This window comes from Hyperolius riggenbachi, chromosome 7, assembly GCF_040937935.1.
Source record: "Hyperolius riggenbachi isolate aHypRig1 chromosome 7, aHypRig1.pri, whole genome shotgun sequence".
Classification (NCBI taxonomy): Eukaryota; Metazoa; Chordata; class Amphibia; order Anura; family Hyperoliidae; genus Hyperolius; species Hyperolius riggenbachi.
Window position 1 is genome coordinate 290,281,512 of NC_090652.1, and position 22,575 is coordinate 290,304,086.

The following is a 22,575-nucleotide window of genomic DNA, read 5'->3' on the forward strand; positions in this document are numbered from 1 at the left end:
TCTTTTCTAGTTATGTATAACAGACTGACTGCGACCAAATAGGGTTTACTCAATAGTAATAAATCCATGAGCATGCTGGGAGGTTGGAAGGGGATTAAAGATCATTTTATGTGAGTTCTTGAGACTAACACCCTCTCATCTCATAGGCATTTATCAATTTCAATGTGTAAGCGATGTCCTGTAAGGTATCTGGCATTGGAACCAAAACACAACTATACAAAGGAAAAAAACAACTTTAGAGTAAGCACTGAAAAGGCCTGGTGTTTCTTTAACAGTTTCACTGCATCAGAATTTTGTTTCTCTTATATAAGTCTCATTTTTAGCTGCACAGAAGAAAACTGCCTGGGCATTTTCCCCCTGATGCTGTGCAAAGCATGATGGGATTTCTGATGTTGTTCTCGTTCTGTTTTGGTGCAATTTTTTTTACATTTTGAATTTGACATTTGAAGCCTAGGGTGCGCAGCTGGGAGGGGTGATCAGGACACAGGACAGTTGGAACTGTGTCTCATGCTCCCTGTCACCTCTTTTCAACCAAAAAGATGGCTGCCCCCATGACAAAGATGGCAGCCCCCATGAATCACAAACCTTTGCCTGTTCTTTTAAAACAGGGTGGGTAAAAAATGATATTACCTATCTATTCTAATTAACATAACTAATGTAACTTAATGACAGTATGTTTGTTTAGACTGGAGTTCTTTTTCTTTAAGTAACTCCATCCATAAAGTTAGTCCAAATAGAACATTTCTGGAGTATTTTTCTTTTTTGTTTTAAGGGTTCAAAATGTAGCCTTGAACCCTGAGCCCTATTTTTCCCCACACTGACATGGCTGCATGTTAATCAGCTCCATGGTGTCTGGGTTCTGGGAGTTATTAAGCCTCCGTGTAGCTGTAAAGCATTCCTACATAGCTTTCAGGAGACCAGCCACTGCCATTCAACTGCTCGGACTCACACAGATAAGGTTTGTTTATTAGTCCAGAGTCCAGACTGCTTGACACAAATCCGATGAGCCTATGTGTACAATGCACAGTCATTAACCTATTAGCAGCTTCAATACAGTTATCTGGTTTGAGTGCACTGCTTTTGACCTCTGTCAGCAGAACTCTTTGTGCTGTAAATTCTTGGAATGCTTTGAGGTCTCTGTGCTTACAGAAAAAATAGAAACTGAAAGCAGATGTCCTCTGTTATTGTCTTACACTGCCCCCAGTGACAAGTGGCCATAAATACACATTACAGCAGTACTAATTAGAAGCAAGAAAATGTAACCACAAAACTGTGCTAAAACAAATTGGCCTGGAGCACTTGCAAGCCTCTAAATAATTTGGCTGCCAAAGGGTTATACGGTCACCCAAAACACGGAGAAAATTTTTTTTAGGTGATGTATCCCAGAAGTTAGGGCGATGTATCCCAGCTGTGCAAGTAGTTACTCTTAAGCTCAGAGGGCTCACCAAGGGCTGAGCAGACATGAGGCAGAGAAAGCATCTCAGACAATATATAAAACTCTCAGTGAACCTAGCAGTGCATCACTCTAGCCTGAATACTTCTAAAAGGAGCAAAGGTGTTAACTAATATCAGGCAGACGGGGAGAGGACACAGCTAATAATCCCCCCCCCCCCCCCCCCGCCTTCCCCCCCAAATGCAAAAAATAATAAAAGTAAATTAATAATAGCCTATTGGATTTCAGATCTTAATTTCTATGACTGGCGTAATCTTTAAAGGGAACCTAGACTGAGAAGGATATGGATTTTTCCTTCTAAAATAATACCAGTTGCCTGACTCTCCTGCTGATCCTGTGTCTCTAATACTTTCAGCCACAGCCCCTCAACAAGCATGCAGATCAGGTGCTCTGACTGAAGTCAGACTGGATTAGCTGCATGCTTGTTTCAGGTGTGTGATTCAGCCACTACTGCAGCCAAGATGATCAGCAGGACTGACAAGCAACTGGCATTGTTAAAAAGTAAACATCCATATGCCTCTCAGTTAAAGAGTAACTGTCATGCATAAAATCAAAAATGAACTTTCTATTTTTATCTGGTAAACAAATAAGGATACCAACCAGGCAATCCAAAAGTTAAAAATCAATCTTAATTTTTTTTAATGGAATATAATTTACCAGGTCCCCTGGCTCTTATTTGGTACATCTGCCACAAAAGAGAATTTGCAGTGCATGCTGGTTTTTATTTCTTCTTTACTTTCCTTTCCTTTCCCTCTCAGCTGCATTGGCTTAAGTTTCTTTCACTCCCGTTTTCCCCTCCCACACCTCTGTTCCTCTCCGATTGGCCAATATTTCTTGTGCTGAGAAGCTGAGAAAGTGAGTGGATAGCAGCCAGGACAGGTGTGACAGCGGTCGGCGGGGTCCCGTCCCCCTCACCTGGGTGATCCGTCCCCGATCCCCCTCCAACTATTTGTGCAAAAGTTGGTAAAATGTATAGGCAGCGAGCGGGGAATGTTTCCTTAACTTCCTTCGCTCGCAGTGTCACCTGCAATCCTGCCCTCCGGAGTATAGAGGGCGACACTGCAGGAAGTCAAGCGGCGAGCGGTGGAACGCAAGGAAAGAAAGTACGCTTTCCTGCTCGCTGCCTATACATTTTAACAACTTTTACTCAAATAGCTGGAGGTGAGCTGGGACAGGGACCCAAGGTGGGGGAGAGGGGGGGCGACCCGACTCGTCCTGGCTGCTTTCCCCTCCAGTTCGGTGAACCCAAAGCCGCCCCCTCCCCCCAGCTGGAGACGTTTCCACGGACTGGAAACTCATGCTGGAAAAAACTTTTTTTTTTTGTTACCAAAACGGATCCGATCCGCAAGGTACAAGTGTGGACCTAGCCTGAGTGCTCTCTGAGTGAAACCGGCTGTCCTCATCCCTTCGGCAGACACTTCTGAGAACGGTCATCACTCTACAGGCAAAGCTCCATGGTGACAGCTCCGTAAGGCAAGCAGGTAGGAAAGTGAAATTAAGTGGAACAAGAATCTTGGCTCGAAAGAGGTACTGTACATAAAAGGCCTTTGCACATAGTATGAAATGTGACATCTTATCCAGACGTGACATGAAATCCAGTAAATTGTCAATAAAATAAATTTGCTGATTATGCAAAAAAAAAAAAAAGTAATGCTCGACTCAAAATAAACTTGAGAAGCCTAATAATATTCGGACACTCCCTGTCGATTAAACGTCAGCAAAAAAATAGAAAAAGTGGTAATTCGGGTTGGTGAACTGCCAACCAATTAACTGGCAGTTGCTAATCGGCTGTCAGTTCACTGAGTGCCAGTTTTTGAATCTGGCTGGCCTTCGCAAATTACAAATTCAAGTAAAAAGGGACAGTAAAAATGTTATTTATATACACTAATATATATATTCTATATTTTTAATCCTCACTTGTGAAACTGTACCTATACTTGCTGCTCTATATTGTGTGTTATATCAAAAATAAAATAAATTAAATAAAAAGCAAGCACTTGCAGCATTTAGCTCCTGTTCTAAACCTCTTAGGGGACTTGTTCACACCAGAAGCTTGCACACCTTTGCGCATTGCATAGTAGACAGTCGGTGAAACATGAATTGCATAATTGAAGGCTTGGGACTTCTTACGTGAGGTCAGGCGAATCACTGCACCAACATGCTGCATGCTGGGAATTTATTGAAGGAAGGGCTGCAACACAACGCAGCCCGCTGGTGTGAACAAGTGCCACACCCAAACGCAGGGCAACGTGTCAGGAGTGAATGAGAGCTCGCCACAAGACTGCAAACCAAGGCATGTTCAACGCAAGCACACAATTAAAAAATAAAAAAAATCAAGCAAAACACACAAAAACAAAAATGCCAAGGCAGGCGACTTTCTTTTTTGCGCACACCGCTGATACCTGTTTTGGAAAGCCTGCCTGTGCTTTTGCTGCTTCCAGAGCTATCCCCTCGCGTCAAAACCGATATCCCGCTGAAGCTGCTGGCTTTGGTGACAGCTGGCTTCAGGTTGCGCATGGAGCTGTCTGAGTCGGTACTGCTCCAGGGCCGGGGCTCATTGTACTTCACGTCATTCTCTGTACTGCTGTAGAGGCTGTTTCCTGATCTACCTGAGGCGTCTTTATTGATCCTGAAATTTACACAACTGGACTGTAAAGATATATGGAAAAAAGAGATCGCAAGGAACAAGAAAGCGCAAACACACATGCAGAGGACGAGGACGTCAAAGTGAGGAAATACCTAAAAATCTGTCGTCTCTGCTGGGTGATGCTAGACTCCTCCTCCTGGATTCTGTTGGCATGTCAATGAGACAAGTTAATAGAGGAAAAGACAAGGCTAGGAAAGGGCTGAATGGGACAATGGGTACCAAGTTACCGAGGTTCTCGGGAGCTAGAGAACGCTAAAGAACATTACTGGTCCTGCAAACCCGCCTGGATTCATTAAAAAACTGCTGTTTAGTCGGCGATAGGGCTGGTCAATGAAATGCTTATAATTGTCTTGCATGCAAATTTTATGCATATTGTATGCACTGTCCTGAAGAGATGGATAATGGGTGTAACTTCTTGCTCACGTGTAGAGTAAATCTGTAAAAATCAACTCTCTTAAAGGGGAACTGAAGAGAGAGATATATGGAGGCTGTCATGTTTATTTCCTTTTAATCAATACCAGTTGCCTGGCAGCCCTGCTGGTCTATTTCTCTGCAGTAGTATCTGATTAAAACCAGAAACAAGCATGCAGCTAGTCTTGTCAGATCAGACTTATAAGTCTGAACCACTGAAACACCTGATCTGCTGCATGCTTGTTCAGGGGCTATGGCTAATAGTATTAGAGGCAGAGGATCAGCAGGGCTGCCAGGCAACTGGTATTGTCTAAAAGGAAATAAACATGACAGCCTCCATATACCTCTCTCTTTAGTTCTGTTTAGTTATGTATTTCTCTTAGTTCTCTTTAGTTATGTATTTTTAATTACAAAAAAAAAAAAAAAAATTGGGGAGTGTTGGAGGTAATGAGTTAATTTTTTGTGTAAAACTAATGTATTTGTATGTGAAAAACGCTTTACGGTGTAGTCTTACTATTTGGCCACAAGATGGTCACAGTAACATTTTGTTTATGCGACCTGCAAGCGTCCGGAAGGACGCTTGCAGAAAGTGCTATGAGGCTGGGGAAGTTTTGTTTTTTTTCACAATGATTGCGTTGCTTCTCATAGAAGCAGCGATCATTGCGAAAAACCATTCCCGTTCATTGATCTAAGGATCAACGAACGGGAATGGTTTTTCCCGTTCATTGACCTCCGGGCAAGCGGGCGGCGGCGTGCATGCGAGCGGGAGTGCGCGCATGAGCGATCGGGAGCACGGGCAGCGGCGGGAGCGCGGGAAGTACGGAATTCTCCGTCCCTGGTGGTAAAAGGATAGAAAAAGGGACGGAGAAATCCGTACGGCTGGGGGTAAAGTGGTTAAGCTATAGGCCCTGAACAAGTATGCAGATCAGAGGTTTCTAACAAAAATCTGGCAAGATTAGCCACATGCTTGTTTCAGGTGTGTGATTCAGACACCCCCCCCCTCCACTTTAAGGGGGGTCTTAGGGTTAGCCATTGCAGACTGGGGTGGTCTTAGGGTTAGGCATTGCCGAGGAGAGGGGCCTTAGGGTTTTTCATTGCTGGGGGGAGGTGGTTTCTTAGGGTTAGGTATTGCAAGGGATGCCGGTGGTCTTAGGGTTAGGCATCACTGGGAGAGGGGTCTTAGGTTTAGCCACTGTCAAAGGGGAGGTCTTATGGTTGGGCATAGCCAAAGGGGGTTGATCTTGGGTCAGGCATTGCCAGGGGGGGGGTGACCTTGGCTTAGGTATCGGCTGAGGGGCGCTGTTAGGTTTAGGTATCTGCTTATTACTTACCCTAAAAGCAATCGATTTTATATGTTGCATGAAGGTGGAGCTTATGCTTTAAAGCGTAAGTAAATCTTTAAATTCAGAGCAGTTTGCAAGATCAAGTATGTTCCCCAGCCATCCCCAACAGGGGAGAACTTAAACAAATTGGGCTCAGCATTTCTATAGAAAGCCACCTACCTTTTATCGGTGAGGTAATTCTCCTGAGGACGCCATGGAGGTTTTGAAAAAGAAAAAGGAGAAGAAAGAAAAATACTGAAGATGTAATTGATCGTTGCGCACTGGGAAGAGTAAACAATTCATTGAGATCAATCGAAATGAATAATTTAGAAGGGCTTGAAGATACAGTAAGCTTTTTTTTTCTTATTTATTTACTAGAGAACCAGACTGAGCCTCTGCCAAGCACAAATGCACAGATATATAACAGATGTCTAGACATTAGGAAAACCAAAGCAATTACGCTGGCAATGTCTCATACACACAAGCAGTATTTAGCGTCCCTTTTAGCTCAAAGATTCGGTACATTATTGGTCACATATCTGTTCTATATTTAGCCTCAGACACATCTCTGGGACTTTTACAGTGAGAAAGCGCATCAAAAGTCAAATGGAGACAGCTACTAAGTAGCGTTCCATAAATCCTTCCTGTAAATTAAGTACAAGGGAATTATCACCAAAATTACACTTCAATACACTACAGTAGTCACACTGTAATAATTTGTAAAGACAAACTTTTTACTTTTATTTTTTTAAAGGATACCAGAGAAAAGAAAATATAAAAGTGTTTGGCAGTAGCTCAGTCCAAATACCAAAATAGTGTGCCTATGAGCAGGGAAGCTGGCTTACATCTCTGTATAGATCCTTTCCAGGAAGTGCTTTGGTAAAAAATTACTAAATACTACTGAGAATCTCCCATGAGGAGATGGACTAGTCCCAAATCTGTCAGCCTTTTACTACTAGTTCTGCACGCTGGGGGTAGCACAGCTCGCTTCCCACAGCGTGCAGTCAGGCATCCAGCCATCCTGGGGAATCCCTCAGATCAGTAAAAAGTGCAGCGGGCGGTGTAGAGAAACAGGAAATCTCCCTGTTGGCATGGACGAGCTCAGCTCGTCATTACCGCTTTTTGCATGTTATTCCTGGAAGAACTCAGCTCGTCCATACCGCCAGGGTGGCTACCCTCGTGAGTGTTACGCCGCTCAGGAGGTTTTGCCATTTTGTGCCCACCAGCCCCCCCAGAGATCCCGCCACTGAAAACCCTTTAGCTAGCACTAGGCTAGCTAGTACAAATGCCAGGAACCCCCCGATCCCCGCCGCTCCCCTGTTTATACAGCCTGGATCCAGCGATCGGCGCAGCCTCCCCGGACAGCTCCGGTCTTCACTATGGGGAGGATCGCACATGATGTCATGACGTCGCCGACGTCATGTGCAAACCCGATTCTCCCCATAGAGAGACTGAAGCTGTGCAGGGAGGCTGCACGATCGCTGGATCCAGGGGGGGGGGGGGGGTGTTAATGTATTACCGGGGGGGGGGATCGGGGGGTACCTGGCACTTGTACTAGCTAGCCTAGTGCTAGCTAAATGGTTTTCAGTCACGGGATATCATTTATCCTGCGTGGGGGGACTCCTGGAGCAAGGAAGCGGTATGCCCGACACAGTGTCGGGCATATCGCTAAGGAGGTTAAGGAAGCCCCAGGCTTCTCGTCTCAGGTACACTTGAAGTGTCCCAGAGTTAGAAAATGGTCAATAGTTCATGTATTTTATCTCTCCCTGCCCTCAGAAGTTGAATTCTGCAAGGAAAACTTTTATGGCTGTAATTTGCTTATCAGTGATGTTTACTATATTCCCTACAAGGTGTGGTCACTTCCACTCCTAGAAACTAACTCTTTCAGGCAGCAAAAATTAAACAAGTCGAACAGCCTGGTTATTAATGTGTTTTGCACTGTACATATACATGCTTATCTCATCACGTCACCTTGGGTACACCTTAAGGGGGTGTGGTTTAGACTAGCTGGGGGGGTGAACAGCCAGTAGCAGGTCACCGAGAAGGAGATAATGAAAAACAAAATGGTGTAACAGCTACTTTCCATATTTTGTATTTATGAAAAATGGCTACAAATAATTTTACAAAATGACTTGTGAGTAATTAATTTAAAATAATATTGTATTAAAAGGATATAAAAATTGCCCTCAAATAGGGCTTTCCGTAGATGTATCTGGTGTAATGATCAGGTGTGTTTATTCAATAATCTCCCTAGTAAGGGCCGAGCCACATGTGCAAAGTATTGTGGCAGCAACAGATCTCTCATAAATCTCTATCACAGCTGCTGCTAATGTTACCCAATGGAGCTGTGCTACTTAAGTCACAGCAGAAGCCCCACAAGACTTGCTATGCAGCTGATGCAGCAGCAGATTGGAGCAGCTACAATAAAAGTCTATGGAAATTCATGGGTGCCATAATAAAGCAGCAATTGTATTGGATAATTTAAGCAGCTATTGTGAATTTGCTTAAAACCTCCACGTATGTATCACCAATCTTAGGCCAATTTTCCCGAGCAGCTAAAGGCTGTGAATTCACCACTTATCAGATGCTCCCATGTAACGGCCAGACTCTTACTAGCCCTCAGAAAGATTAGGGAGAAGAGAGCACCTCTACGGTGCAATACCTCCAATTCAGTTTGCAAATTGCAAAAATAAATGCCTGTTTCCAGGACACGCAGATTGGATGCCGATCCTTTAGTCCTGGTTGTAACACACAGCGAGCATATACTGTATTTGTCTATTGTCTTGCTAGCCCTCAGCAGATACGGGGGACAAGAGCGCCCCCCTCCCCATGTAGTTGCATCTGAGCACAGAGGTCGCCGTGCTCAGATGAGACATGAAGCAATTTTTCGCTGCCAGTTAACACTGAAGCATATAATTGCACTCGTGGCATGCAGCCCGGTGGCTGAAATGCTTGTTTAGGTCTAATGATGGTAGCGAAGAGTACGTAGCTAGTCGTAATCGAAATGTAAATTGGATATCGCTGCATGTGGCAGCGCGGTGGTTAAATTACCTATACTGCCGCCTATAACCGATGCGTTCCACTAGCGGTCCACGTAACTCCACTACTTCCTCCTTCTGGGTTTCAAGGAAGGAAGTAGTGGAATTACGCGGACCGCATCAGCTATAGGCGCCGGCATTGGAAAGTAAACCACCCCGCTGCCACGGGCAGCTATATCCAATTTAAATTACAATTACGACTAGCTACGTACTCTTAGCTACCATCACTATTTAGGTCAAATGCAGAGTACTTAGATAAAACTTGTTTGAAATGTCGCTGTTGCAGACAAAGATCGTTAAAAATGTAGCTAACTTGTGGATCAACTATTGGGCAGATATTGTACAATAGGCGGAGTGTTCAAACGTTCGTCGTTCAAACAACATTGTTCCAGAGACTGCATACGTGCCATGTAAAATGTCACTTTCACTTGCAGTTTTCAAACAAAATAATCATTTGGAATATTGGTGAGTGTGTGTGAGCAACGTCATTTAAACGGCTTACCATTAATTTTTGCTGGTTAATTTTGTTTGAGCAATGTCACTGGTTTGTGTGCGCCGACTTTTATCTAGTGTAGGTACTGATGTGAAAGGAGTCAATCAGATAATGCTACCCTCAGTACTACTTATCCGGGTCTTTCTCCAGCACCCGGCAGCCGTTATGATCCTCGCCGCAGCTCCACCGATGGCCCCCGGCGGTGCGCAGGACGACCTCCAGGTCATCCTTCTCTGCACCTGCACGAGCGCCACTGTCAATCACCACCACGTGGCCCGGTGTGCACTGTGCAGTCGCAGTAGTTGCTCCAGACTACACGGAGGGGAATGACAACGGCACTCATGCAGGCGCAGTAGAGGACTCCTGGCGAGGCACCGGCGGGGACCGTGAACCAGTGAGGGATCGCGGAGCTGCAGCAAAGCACATATCGGCTGCCAGGGGCTGAAGGAAGCCCCGGATAAGTAGTACGGGGGTAAAATTATCTGATTGACATCAGCCAAACTTCAAAAAATCAGATCTACTTACCTGGAGCTTCCTCCAACGAGGTCGTGCTCCCATGGCACGGAGTGTTCTGCGCAGGCCTTCTGTGCCTGTGCAGAATACTCCTGGCCCCCGGAGTGTGCTCGTGAGCAGCGCAGTCACACGCTCGCGCAGTGGCTGCCGACTTATCTGGGTCAGCGGCCGTCACGGAGGGGATCTCGGGAGGACAGCTTGAAGCAGAGCTGTGGCGAGGGGCACATGGGCTTCCAGAGGATGGTGGAAACCCCAGGCAAGTAAAATCGATTTTTTGAAGTTTGCATGGTATTTAGGTGTTCAATGAGATGCTAATTATTTAGAGTTGGTGTACAGTCTTATGTTAATTTTAAGCAGCCTGGAAACACGGTATTTGATTGGTTGGTTTCCAAGATGCATACAATTGGCACGATAAGTGTCATTGACTGTCCCAATTCTTTGGTAGATTCGAAAGAACAAAAGTAGATAAGAAGTTAAAAAAAAAAAAAAGTCTTTCTGCCTACTTCTTGTGCAAATATTCGCTCGCGAGCTCGCTGGTACTCTTCCTCCCGCTCTTCGATGGATTTGCTTCGTCTGTCCTCTTTTAATCTCATCCTCATCTGTGCAGGGGAGAAGCGGATAAAGTGGTTTAATCCCAATCAAAACTCTGAGCGGGTGAAAGCGAGAACGGCAGATATCTCACCTGATTATCGTCTTTATCTAAACTGGAGTTATCCCTCTTGAGAATGTAGCGCTTCTGGAAATCTACACTCTTCTCGTCCTTGATATGCTCATCGAATTTCTGATCAGGTCTAGAAGAAGATGAAGGGCAGACAGTAAGAGGCGGTGTAAGACTAAGTATGGGGGTGACATTGTACTGCGCACGCGGTGACACCATATGGCACACACTACAGTAAGAGGTGGCAGAAGACTAAGTATGGGGGTGACATTGTACTGCGCTCGTGGTGACACCGTATGGCACACATTACAGCAAGAGGCGGCAAAAGACTAACTATGGGGGTGACATTGTACTGCGCACGTGGTGACACCGTATGGCACTCACTACAGTAAGAGGCGGTGGAAGACTAAGTATGGGGGTGACATTGTACTGCGCTCGTGGTGACACCGTATGGCACACATTACAGCAAGAGGCGGCAAAAGACTAACTATGGGGGTGACATTGTACTGCGCACGTGGTGACACCGTATGGCGCTCACTACAGTAAGAGGCGGTGGAAGACTAAGTATGGGGGTGACATTGTACTGCGCTCGTGGTGACACCGTATGGCGCACACTACAGCAAGAGGCGGCAGAAGTAATTATGGGGATGACATTGTACTGCGCACGTGGTGACACACGGTATGGTGCATGCTACATGTCTGCTCTGACACCCCCCCCCCCCCCCTTCCGAACAAAAAAAAAAAGAAGGGGCAAAAGCCACCACCTGCTGATTAGCCTCCCCCGCCCCGAGCCCAGAATGAGGCACCCTAGACACCCCAACCCCCCTCCCCCCAAGGCAGAGCGAACGTTGGCTGGTGATTGGCCAATTTTACCACTTCCATGTAGTATGAGAGCTCAGTTGTTATCTATGCAAAAGAGCTTCTGTGAGCTCTGTGAAGCTATGAAGTTGTAGACAGCACTGTCTTTTGAAGCACTTATCTCAACTGTCTCTCATTGTTTCTTCTTTGTTGATGGTTTTTCTGCAGATAAAAGTTCAAAGGGTCCATAGCCTGCTCTGTGAAATCATTTAAAATGCTGAGTGTAATGTGGAAACCGCAATTATTGGTGAATGATGCAATGTTATAAAAAAAAAAGCCGTATACCTGAAAATAAAAACATGACACTAACTTCTTTGCTACTAATATTCTATTAGTTATCTGTATTACACAACCAATTCATTCTATGAGTTTTTTTCGCTACAGTGTCACTATAACGATTGTGACAAGCTCCATCTCCACATAAGTCACAGCTCCCCTGCACGCCGTGTGAAGTAAGCATATTGGGAACCATAAGCGGCGTGTGAATGGGGCGTTCTTAAAGGTACTCAGCTCAAGGTATCAAAAAGATTTATACATACCTGCAGCTTCCTCCAGCCCCATAAGCTCTGATAGCTCCCACGCCGCCGTCCTCAGTCTTCTGCAGCGCCTGTACCGGGTCACCGCACTTCTGTCAGTTGGAGCCAGTCTACGCCAGAGAAGTGCGCTCTTTGTGTATCTCTACAGCAGTTAAGAGCGCACTTCTCTTATGCCAGACTGGCGCCGACTGACAGAAGTGCGGGGACCCGGTACAGGCGCTGCAGAAGACTGAGGACGGCGGCGTGGGAGCGATCGGAGCATATGGGGCTGGAGGTAACCGCAGGTATGTATAAATCTGAGCTCTGGTACTCTTTAAGGAGGGGCAGAGAGGAGGAAGAACTGCCACTTCCTCCCCACCCATAATCACATTCTGCTCAGCCGAATATTAAGGCTGAGCAGCGCGGGGGACACAGGGGGTGCTGGAGTGGGAGGATGATGCATCACAAATAAAGCTTTATTAAAAGTATGTTTAATAAAAACCGATTCAGGGGTACCTTAAGGACCAAAGGGTTTTTCTTAAATTACCTTTGTGATCACAGCGATGGTTCACAGTGATCAGAAGGTTAATGGACAGCTAAGTTTTGCGGCCATGAAAGCTAGTGTTTACTTGTCAGCACAGACCACTGATCCCATCTATCGATCTCCCTCTGCTGGTAGATTAACTGTTAGTTCTAGCTACAAAACCTTCACCCATCACCCACAGGATGGAGATGGGTGGGGTGTCTGTGTGCTTAGTTGTAAGAGCTGCTCCCTAGCAACACAGACACCCCCTCTCCGAGCAACAGCAAGCTTCTGTGAAGGAATCTAGGTCACATGACTGATTTTTCAGCAGGGAATTGTTTTTCAACAGGTTGGTTGCATCAAATAGTATCATTTGATTGAGTAATGGCATTGTACCCTATACACCCTCTAGGGAGAATGAAAATTCCGGAAGGATGAGAATACCCCCTTCCCCAAAGCTCATTTATTCGCACCAGCAAAGCTGAGGCTTTTCTGCAACTCACATCCTGGTATTGCTCGTTTTGTTCACTATGACAGACTTCCCGCTCTGATCTACGTTGTGATCGAGGCCGAAGTATGCCGCGACTCGGTGTAGAAGCATCCTGTGGTAGGAGGTCATTGGTGGAAACTTTTTCCGTTGAATCCTGCAATATCAAGCAAGGTTATGAGCCGAAGCCTACACACAGAACTCGTATTATGTAATAATGCAGTGTTCAGGAAGTCAACCCACAGCAACCAATCAGGAATGACTTAAACAAACACAGAACAGTTATATTGCGCTTTTCTCCTGGCGGACTCAAAGCTCCAGAGCTGCAGCCACTAGGGTGCACTCTATAGGCAGTTGCAGTGTTAGGGAGACTTGCCTAAGGTCTCCTACTGAATAGGTGCTGGCTTACTGAACAGGCAGAGCTGAGATTCGAACCCTGGTCTCCTGCGTCAGAGGCAGAGCCCTTAACCATTACACTATTCAGCCACTTCTTGGTTTAAAAAAAAGGGGGGCCCACCAACATGACGCCGCACAGACCCATCTCTTTCCCGTCACTGCAGCCTACTCCCTCTGCTGTTGGTATGACAGCAGAGCACCGTGAGCTAGTTAGGAGCCCATTTCATTGGCTCCTGACCCTGTGACCACTGTGAGCCAATCACAGTGATTACATGGTAAGCAGGCAATGATATCGGCTCTCAGAGCTCTACAGCAACAGGAGAGCGGCGCAATCAGTGCAGTGTTCTGCCCAGGCTCTTTCAGGTGGGTGCTCCACCCGGCTAATTTTGGTAAGCACCCAGCTGTCATCGGCTTACCTCCTCATCCTGTTTCTATGCTGTAAGCAGAGATCCACCGGCCTTGCATTTCCCCCCACCCAACTACTTTTCTATGCCACCTGGCTGCAAAAAAATTCTGGGGAGAACACTGCGGCGGGAGCGTGCAGTGCGGTAATTGAAATCTACGTCCTGGCAGATATAACAGGTAACCAACATGCCATAGATTTCAATCACGCAGTCTGGAAGCAGGTAAAGTAGTATGTCAAATTTCATCTTTAGTCTAAAGCAAAAATAAAAACATAATATTTAACAGCTAAAATCATCTGACTGGTTTTCAATGTTAAAACTCATGCTTTACACTTCATTAGCTGTTAACTGACAAGCTTGCTATTGCCATGCAGAACTATAAGGGCTCGTCTCCACTAGTGCGGCGTGCATCTCGCAGACGCACGCCGCACTGAACCGGTGGGCGGGATCGCAGGCGAATCCCATGAGCCGTGCCATGCACGGCTATGGGATTCGCAGCCTCCGCGGCGAATTCTGTGGGGGGTTCCAGGCGAATCGCTCCCGCAAGCAATTCCGCCACGGTGCCGTCATCCCCTATGGCAGAGTTTCCCCGTGCGAATCATGTGCTGGGAAACTCTGCAGAATCGCCAGCAAAACCGCCCTAGTGGAAACGGCAAGGCCGCCGAAGCAATTTCCAGATCCTTATGTGGATAACGACACAAAGTTGTGCCAAGATCAAATCTGGTGTGTTGACAACACTTGGAGTGGTAGAGAATTATTTGGGGGGGGATGAGTATCAGAAATGATGGTGAATTTCTAGGATGGACATTTATCACCAATAAACGGTAAAACATGTATTTCAAATGTCACATAAAACATAAAAAAGTTCACATTAGACAAATAGTAATTAAAAGGACCCCAATAGCCATAATAACAGAAAAGGGATGCTGTGAGTCATGCAGTTGGTCACATACAAATAGTAGACCTGAATAAGATAAATTCGTATGAACTGAAACATTCAAATAATAACATCCGCCAAACTGGAATTGAACCAAAAAAAAAAAAAAAAATGATCTCACTTCTGCAGGCGGCTTTGGAATATTGGGCACCAATTTGTCCTGCTTACCGATAATTCAATGGGCCCGTAAGCCAACCGCAGGGGGTAGGAGGCTTGAGGTTTGCTGCCGGGGGTGGGGGAGGAACGCAATTAAGATTACAGTAGCCAATGGGGGTGGGTGGTTAAGGTTATGCAGCATGGGGGTGGGTGGCTAAGGTTGCTGCAGGGGTGGGCGGGGTTATGGTTAAGCATCGGTAGTGGGAGGGTTCAGTTTGAGAATAGGTTTAGCTGTGGTAAAAAAGTTTTTTTTTTACAGAATAAAATATTGGTATTTAATACCAATATTTTACCATTGTCTTTCACTTTAATAGTAGAATGTCGGAAAATTTACAGATATTCTACTACTGACTTTTCTGAGTGCCCACATTTCCAGGCCCGCTTTTTTGACTTTTTGCTTCATCCCAGAAGGTATGTAGAAGACAAAAGGTAATTCAGTCATGATAAACCATAAGCACATTGTACTATCCACTGGGACTGGGAGGGAACTGAGCCAATTAAAGCCTTTAAAGGGGACCTGAAGTGAGAGGAATAGGAAGGTTTCCATCTTTATTTTCTATTATACAATGCCAGTGGCCTGACTTCGGTGCTGAAGCCTTGCCTCGAATACTATGAGTCACGGGCCCAGAATGAGCATGCAGATAAGAAGCTTTGACTCCACTGGCCAAAGCGCAACATGACAGCCGAGCAACTGGTTTTGTGTAAAATCAGTTAACTTCAGTAAGATGCAAATAAGCATTCAAAAACATCAAAGCAGTCTCAGTGTTTCATATAAATTTTTCACGGTTTTAAAATATTTCAGAGAAAAAAAAATTATTTTATGCGAATACCACTTTAGGTGCCTACTAATGGTACCATTTTCAGGAAATAAAATGTGGTAATATATCTTTTGTTTCACCATTAACAAACCAATCTGTACTTCCTATCTATCACAACTAATTATAAAAAAAGTTTTCCGATTGACTAAATTGTTGAACAATAACCATTACAATTGTTTGCAGTTGATTTGGGAAATAAACGAGGTTCATTTTCATCCGATCACATTTATCTGATCCCAGTAGTTCTGCGCCAGCGCAGTTCACTGCGGACAACGTGGGCTTAAATGACAGCGGCGCTCACGCCGGCGCAGTAGAGGATGACCTCAAGCTCGGCCTCTGCACAGGCGAGGACCCTGGTTCGGCGGCTGTGAGCGAAGATGCAGCGTGGGACATGTCGGCTGCAAGGGGGCTGGAGGAAGCCCCGGGTAAGTATATAAGGGAGCAGCATTCTATGGCTGACAACTCCTTGATTGGTAGCCACACATTAGTAGATTGCCACAAAATATTGACAAAAAGATCAATGGCTCTAATCAATGGCTGGAATCTAATAGGAGAGGGATCATTTCCGATTTCAGCATGAAATCTATTGAAGATCTGTTGGACCTCAGCGCTGCACTATTCGATGTAGTGGACCGCTACAGGCCATCAATCTACCGCCGCTCCTGCACCGCCCCTAACTGACAGATTTTCCATCGGGTCCAATCAATTTTGATTATTCTTCACTGAAAATCGATTGACGTTGCAATTAATCTGACAGGTTAGGGCATCAATTTGTGGCAAATTCCTTCAGAGTGATCGAATCTGCTAGGAACTGAATGCAATTTTTTTTTATAAATGTATGGCCACAAAACCAATTGGATTGCACAGATAAATACTACAAGACCAAAAATTAGGGCACAAAAATGCATGACACTCACTCGTTGGTAGCGATGAAATCTAATATATCTTGTTCTAATTTCAGCAGCATCATTCTATCCCTGTGAAGAGAAAACAAGAGGACTATTTTCACTACAAGCACATTATATGATTGTCATCATAGTCCTTCATCTTTAAAATGAAGCCAGAATACAGGATATTAACCTACAAAATAGTCATCTACATTATTTATTGGCCAATCCAGGGCTGTGGAGTCTGAGTCAGGCCTCATTCACATAGCGTTCCGTTCATGTTAGCGCTTGTCGTTTTTGGAGGAGTTTTTTTTCCCCACCCGGCGCTTGGTTGGGAGCTGCGGTTTTTGTAAAGCGCTTCAATAAGTGATTGCATTTTTTCACTCCTTGACGCAAGTCAAGAAGTGAACTCTTTGACCCGGAAAAGAATAAATACAATGTATTTATTCTTAAAAACATGAACGCAATCGCTGCACAAATTGATTTTGTGAGCGTTTTGCATTACTCCTATACCTTCCACGAGCCGCATTGCTGCCCGCACAGCACACGACCCGCGCTGATATTAACATTCTCATAGACGTTCATTGCACAAGCATTTGGCAGGCAATTTTTAAAATCGTCTGCGTGTGAAAAAAGAACAAAAACGCCTACAGTGTGAACGAGCCCTCAGAGACATTATTGGGGTACCTTGAGATTGAGGTTTTCATAAACCGAGGAGTCGAAATCAGATGATTTTTGTACGGATTCCATAGCCCTGATAAGGCTGTGGCGTTGGAAAAATTTTGGTGTACCAGGAGTCAGAGTTTTTATAAACTGAGAAGTTGGAGTTGATTTTTGTACTGACTCCACAGCCGTGGGCCAGTCACCCATCACCCCCCTAAAAAGAAAGTCCCAACAAGTTTATGTATTGTCAGCACACCAGTTTTTGATTTAGCACAAAAAACTCGATAAAGGGGGACCCTGCAAGGCCGCCGAAGCAATTTCCAGATCCTTATGTGGATAACGACACAAAGTTGTGCCAAGATCAAATCTGGTGTGTTGACAACACTTGGAGTGGTAGAGAATTATTTGGGGGGGGGATGAGTATCAGAAATGATGGTGAATTTCTAGGATGGACATTTATCACCAATAAACGGTAAAACATGTATTTCAAATGTCACATAAAACATAAAAAAGTTCACATTAGACAAATAGTAATTACAAGGACCCCAATAGCCATAATAACAGAAAAGGGATGCTGTGAGTCATGCAGTTGGTCACATACAAATAGTAGACCTGAATAAGATAAATTCGTATGAACTGAAACATTCAAATAATAACATCCGCCAAACTGGAATTGAACCAAAAAAAAAAAAAAAAAAATGATCTCACTTCTGCAGGCGGCTTTGGAATATTGGGCACCAATTTGTCCTGCTTACCGATAATTCAATGGGCCCGTAAGCCAACCGCAGGGGGTAGGAGGCTTGAGGTTTGCTGCCGGGGGTGGGGGAGGAACGCAATTAAGATTACAGTAGCCAATGGGGGTGGGTGGTTAAGGTTGCTGCAGGGGTGGGCGGGGTTATGGTTAAGCATCGGTAGTGGGAGGGTTCAGTTTGAGAATAGGCTTAGCTGTGGTAAAATAGTTTTTTTTTTAGTTTTTTTTTTACAGAATAAAATATTGGTATTTAATACCAATATTTTACCATTGTCTTTCACTTTAATAGTAGAATGTCGGAAAATTTACAGATATTCTACTACTGACTTTTCTGAGTGCCCACATTTCCAGGCCCCCTTTTTTGACTTTTTGCTTCATCCCAGAAGGTATGTAGAAGACAAAAGGTAATTCAGTCATGATAAACCATAAGCACATTGTACTATCCACTGGGACTGGGAGGGAACTGAGCCAATTAAAGCCTTTAAAGGGGACCTGAAGTGAGAGGAATAGGAAGGTTTCCATCTTTATTTTCTATTATACAATGCCAGTGGCCTGACTTCGGTGCTGAAGCCTTGCCTCGAATACTATGAGTCACGGGCCCAGAATGAGCATGCAGATAAGAAGCTTTGACTCCACTGGCCAAAGCGCAACATGACAGCCGAGCAACTGGTTTTGTGTAAAAAGAAATAAATATGTCAGCCTCCATATTCCTCACTTTAGGGCTCTTTCACACTGAGCCGTTGTGTTGCATATTTTTATTGCAGCTTGACGCTGCCCTAATGAAAGTCAATGGGTTAATGCACATTACCTGCTATGCGGTGCGCCAGAAGCTCTCAATCTGACGCTGGTCCAGCTTCCCGCGGTGATGTGCGTCGGCCCAAAAGTCATGTTACTCTATGGCGACGCAGGGTTTTTTTAAACGTTCACAATGCGACGTTGCGTATTTTTACAATACGTTTCCATGCACTTCCGCATACCCGCAGCAGGAAGGAGCACATTAATTCCTGTTTGGACGAGTGCCAAACAGGGAAAAGCGTGTAATAACGCAGTGTTTCCTGGTGGCCTATTTTTGTCGCTGACGCTGGTTTGCAGTGTGAAGGCTGCCTCAGGTGTGCTAGCTGCTGGTTAACCATCGGGCTGTCAACTAATCAGCATACAGGGGAGTAATCGAAGAATTGTGATTGTATTTAAAGAGACACTGAAGCGAAAAAAATATATATATAAAAAAATTTAATGAAATAATGAGTGTTGGTTGTATAGTACGGATAATTACTACAACATTAGAAGCAAAGAAAACACTCATGTTTTTATTTTCAGTTATATAGTGTTTTTATAACATTGAATCATTCTCTAATATTTGCAGTTTATACAATATTCAGCATTCTATGAGATTTTACAGAGCAACCCTGCAAACTTTTGACCTGTCCTCTGGCAGAGAAAAAGAAAATAGAGTGACTGACAGTTGAGATAATCTTCAAAAGAGGAGCTCTCTGCAACTTTAAAAGTGTGGAGCTCAATGGCTGTTTTGCATAGATACAAACTGGAGTTTCTCTTAACTCTTCCTTTACTGGAAACAATATTAGAGACTTATGTCTCTGCTCCTAATGTTTTATTTCTTAGCTGTACTACACATACAAATCATCATTTTTTTTTTCGCTTTAGTGTCTCTTTAACACTTATTTCTGTGATGGCTATATCAGCTGGTGCCTGTTCTAGCTATATGCACATTTTCTTAAATATGTTTAATGTGTTTATAATAAAATATATATGTTTCAATTATTAGATGATCTGACTCAAAAACTCGTCTCTACATCCAGGGCTGTGGAGATGGAGTCAGAGTCAAGGAGTCAGAGCAATTTTGGGTACTTGGAGTTGGTGGTTTCATAAACGGAGGAGTCAGAATATTTTTGTATCAAATCCACAGTTCTGGTAAGTATTAGAGTTAGACTAAGGAGTCGGAGTCGAGGAGTTGGAGCCATTTTGGGTACCTGGAGTCTGAGTTCGAGTCGGTGCTTTCATAAAATGAGGACTCAGAGTTTGAGTCGGATGATTTTTGTACCGACTATCTCTGAATAAATTTAGAAGTTAGTTGTCCCCAAAAGCCCTATTTGCCCATATCAAGATTAGCATCTTATGAGGGCTAAACGGGACATACCTATATGTAACTTTAATGGATAATATTTACCAGGACCTCTTGGTCCATCTATATTTAGGGCATTTGAATCAGATCAGCTAATCGGCAGCTGTTGGTTTTGTTTGGCTCCTTTTCATTTACTACCTGGGTCAGTGGAAACTTGCTTGTTAGGAGAATTTTGTTTAATTTCTGTTTATCATCACTAGTTACCTATAGATCATCTGCAGCGTCTGGTTGTGACAAGCCCCAGAGGAATGGAAGCCCTGGACTTCCTTAACGAAGGCATCCGATCCAATTACCTTTTTTACAGCTGCACTTAGCAATTGTCCATAATGAAAGTTAATTGCACTACCCGACATAAAGCATGCAGTGTCGCTAGGGGAACATAAAACTCTATACATCAAGCAAGTAGAACGTGAACATAACAGCCGGGTATTCAAGAAAACATCATAATACCTAAAGAGGATCTGTAGTGAAAATGACAATGAATAAAATTGCTTATTTTTTACAATATTAATTTATAGATTATTTAGTTAGTGTTTGTCCATTGTAAAATCTTTCCCTGATTTACATTCTGCAATGTATCACTGGTGGTGGCATCTTTAGTCCTGCCAGGTGATCTGTGCAGAATGTCAATTAGAGAGATTTCTATGCAGAGGGAGATACTGCTTGCTTGGCAGTTGGAATCAAATTTCCCACAATGCAACAAGGTTCACAGACAACAAACTGTCATGGCCCTGGTCATGACATCACACTGTGGGAGGGGTTTCACCACAATATCAGCCATACACACCGCTCTGATGATCTACTCAAGAAAAGGTAAAGATTTTGCATGGGAAACAAGGTATAAGCTACTGATTGGGATGAATTTCAATACTTGGTTACAGGTCCTCTTTAACTATCTGGAATACACAGAAACACTGTGGGAAATATTCTGTGCACATGCTCTATGATTTTTGGTGTGATTGCAAAGTCCCAATAAAACGTAGTACAATGGGAAGAAATTCAACATCAATGTGTTTTGTATTGTTGGGAAGAGAATACAATGAAAATGTTCTCGCAATGAGCATAACACTCGCATTCCAAAAACGGAATTAACACGTGTGTACTGGAAACAGGCACTAAATTAACCCAAAGACTGCCAGCTATTATCTAAAAAAAAAAGCCACACTCCAGTGCCAGCTATGCTAGTATTGTGTTTATTACCGGTAAACGCCTTGCCCAAATCTACATGCACCAAAGACCACATGAGCCAGTAGGGAGGTCATTGACATGTAAATTTGAGAGGACTGAGAATTATTCTAATTATTATGATAAAGGATTATGTTAATTATGAAAGTCTATTGTAAATGGACTAATCAAATCTGGATCTGAGATAAACTTTTACTCATTGCATAATTGTGTTCCTTACATATAGTTTATAGAGCATTCCTCAAGCCAAATACTTTTTTTGTTTTGTTTTAACACTCTAATTTCCTATAAACTAAACAAGCCTCGCTCACAGCTTCTTAGAGTGCCTTGGCACAGTAGCAAGGGCTTATGGGAACTCAGTCTGGGCAGGAGGAGGAGTAAGTGTTACTAGCCAGAGATTTCAGTGGCAGAGGGGAGGAGAAGAGGGGACTGAATTTGTCACATTACACACAATCTTTTTCTTTTAAACAAAAGAAGTTAGGACAAAAAAAAAACACCACTATACATTTCCATTAAGGCCCGATACTAGTCTGATTTTGTTAAATAGTTCCATAAATGTACAGATACCAAATACTCGTTTAAATAAGAGAGTTTCTACTGCTGCTGACATCCGATGTTCCGCTTGCCTTCTCACTTGCTAATTCAATCCTAATCACCATTTAAATTAATATTAATTAGTTTGGTTAATGGCAGAGCAAGAACATCAATTATGAAAACCGTTCGGAAAGGCTGCTTCCTTCGCTGATCAAACGCCTAACTACCTGCCCCCAGCTTCCGCGCTCCGTCCAAAAGCCTCAGAACGTTCATTAGCGACACAGGCTGATGGAAAAACACAGACTCGGGCTACACTTGGATTTGGGTACATTAAAAAGAAACAGGTTTAGTAGTCTATTCTCTCGTCATTGATTTTCCACATCAGTCTCAAACAAGCCACAAACCTGTTCTCAAGTCCCACCAATCTCTAAAAACCCTGTCCTAAAGTCCCATCAATCTCAAACAAACAAATCAACTCAAGTCCCACCGGTCTCTACCAAACCTGTCCTCAAATCAAGTCCCACCGGTCTCTACTAAACCTGTCCTCAAGTCAAGTCCCACAGGTATTTCTAACAAACCTGTCTACTAGTCAAGTCCCACGACATAACCTGACATATGCACAGGCGGGGTAACTGGTATATTGCAGTGTGAATTATACAGTCAGTTTGTCAACCCACAAAATTCTAATGAAATCTGAAGACTAATCCCAATGACATATAGTAGAAAACCGTAAAGAAGTCGGGATACTTTGGGTGCTGGTCGTAACATATCTATATATTGCTGTAT

General features: G+C 43.9%; 1 protein-coding gene across 7 annotated transcripts in view; it reads right to left on the reverse strand.

The window, feature by feature from the left end:
• The window catches only part of R3HDM1 (R3H domain containing 1), a 266,722-nt gene that overhangs the window by 85,057 nt on the left and 159,090 nt on the right, over window positions 1-22,575 (reverse strand). For all 7 annotated transcript variants that reach the window (XM_068245922.1, XM_068245921.1, XM_068245924.1 and 4 more), the window contains 7 exons: window positions 16,547-16,606; window positions 12,935-13,075; window positions 10,560-10,668; window positions 10,381-10,476; window positions 6,014-6,036; window positions 4,193-4,243; window positions 3,856-4,082 (listed from right to left, as the gene is read on the reverse strand). In XM_068245922.1, the coding sequence (XP_068102023.1) occupies window positions 3,856-4,082; window positions 4,193-4,243; window positions 6,014-6,036; window positions 10,381-10,476; window positions 10,560-10,668; window positions 12,935-13,075; window positions 16,547-16,606 (707 nt within the window). The remainder of the gene's footprint in view (window positions 1-3,855; window positions 4,083-4,192; window positions 4,244-6,013; window positions 6,037-10,380; window positions 10,477-10,559; window positions 10,669-12,934; window positions 13,076-16,546; window positions 16,607-22,575) is intronic.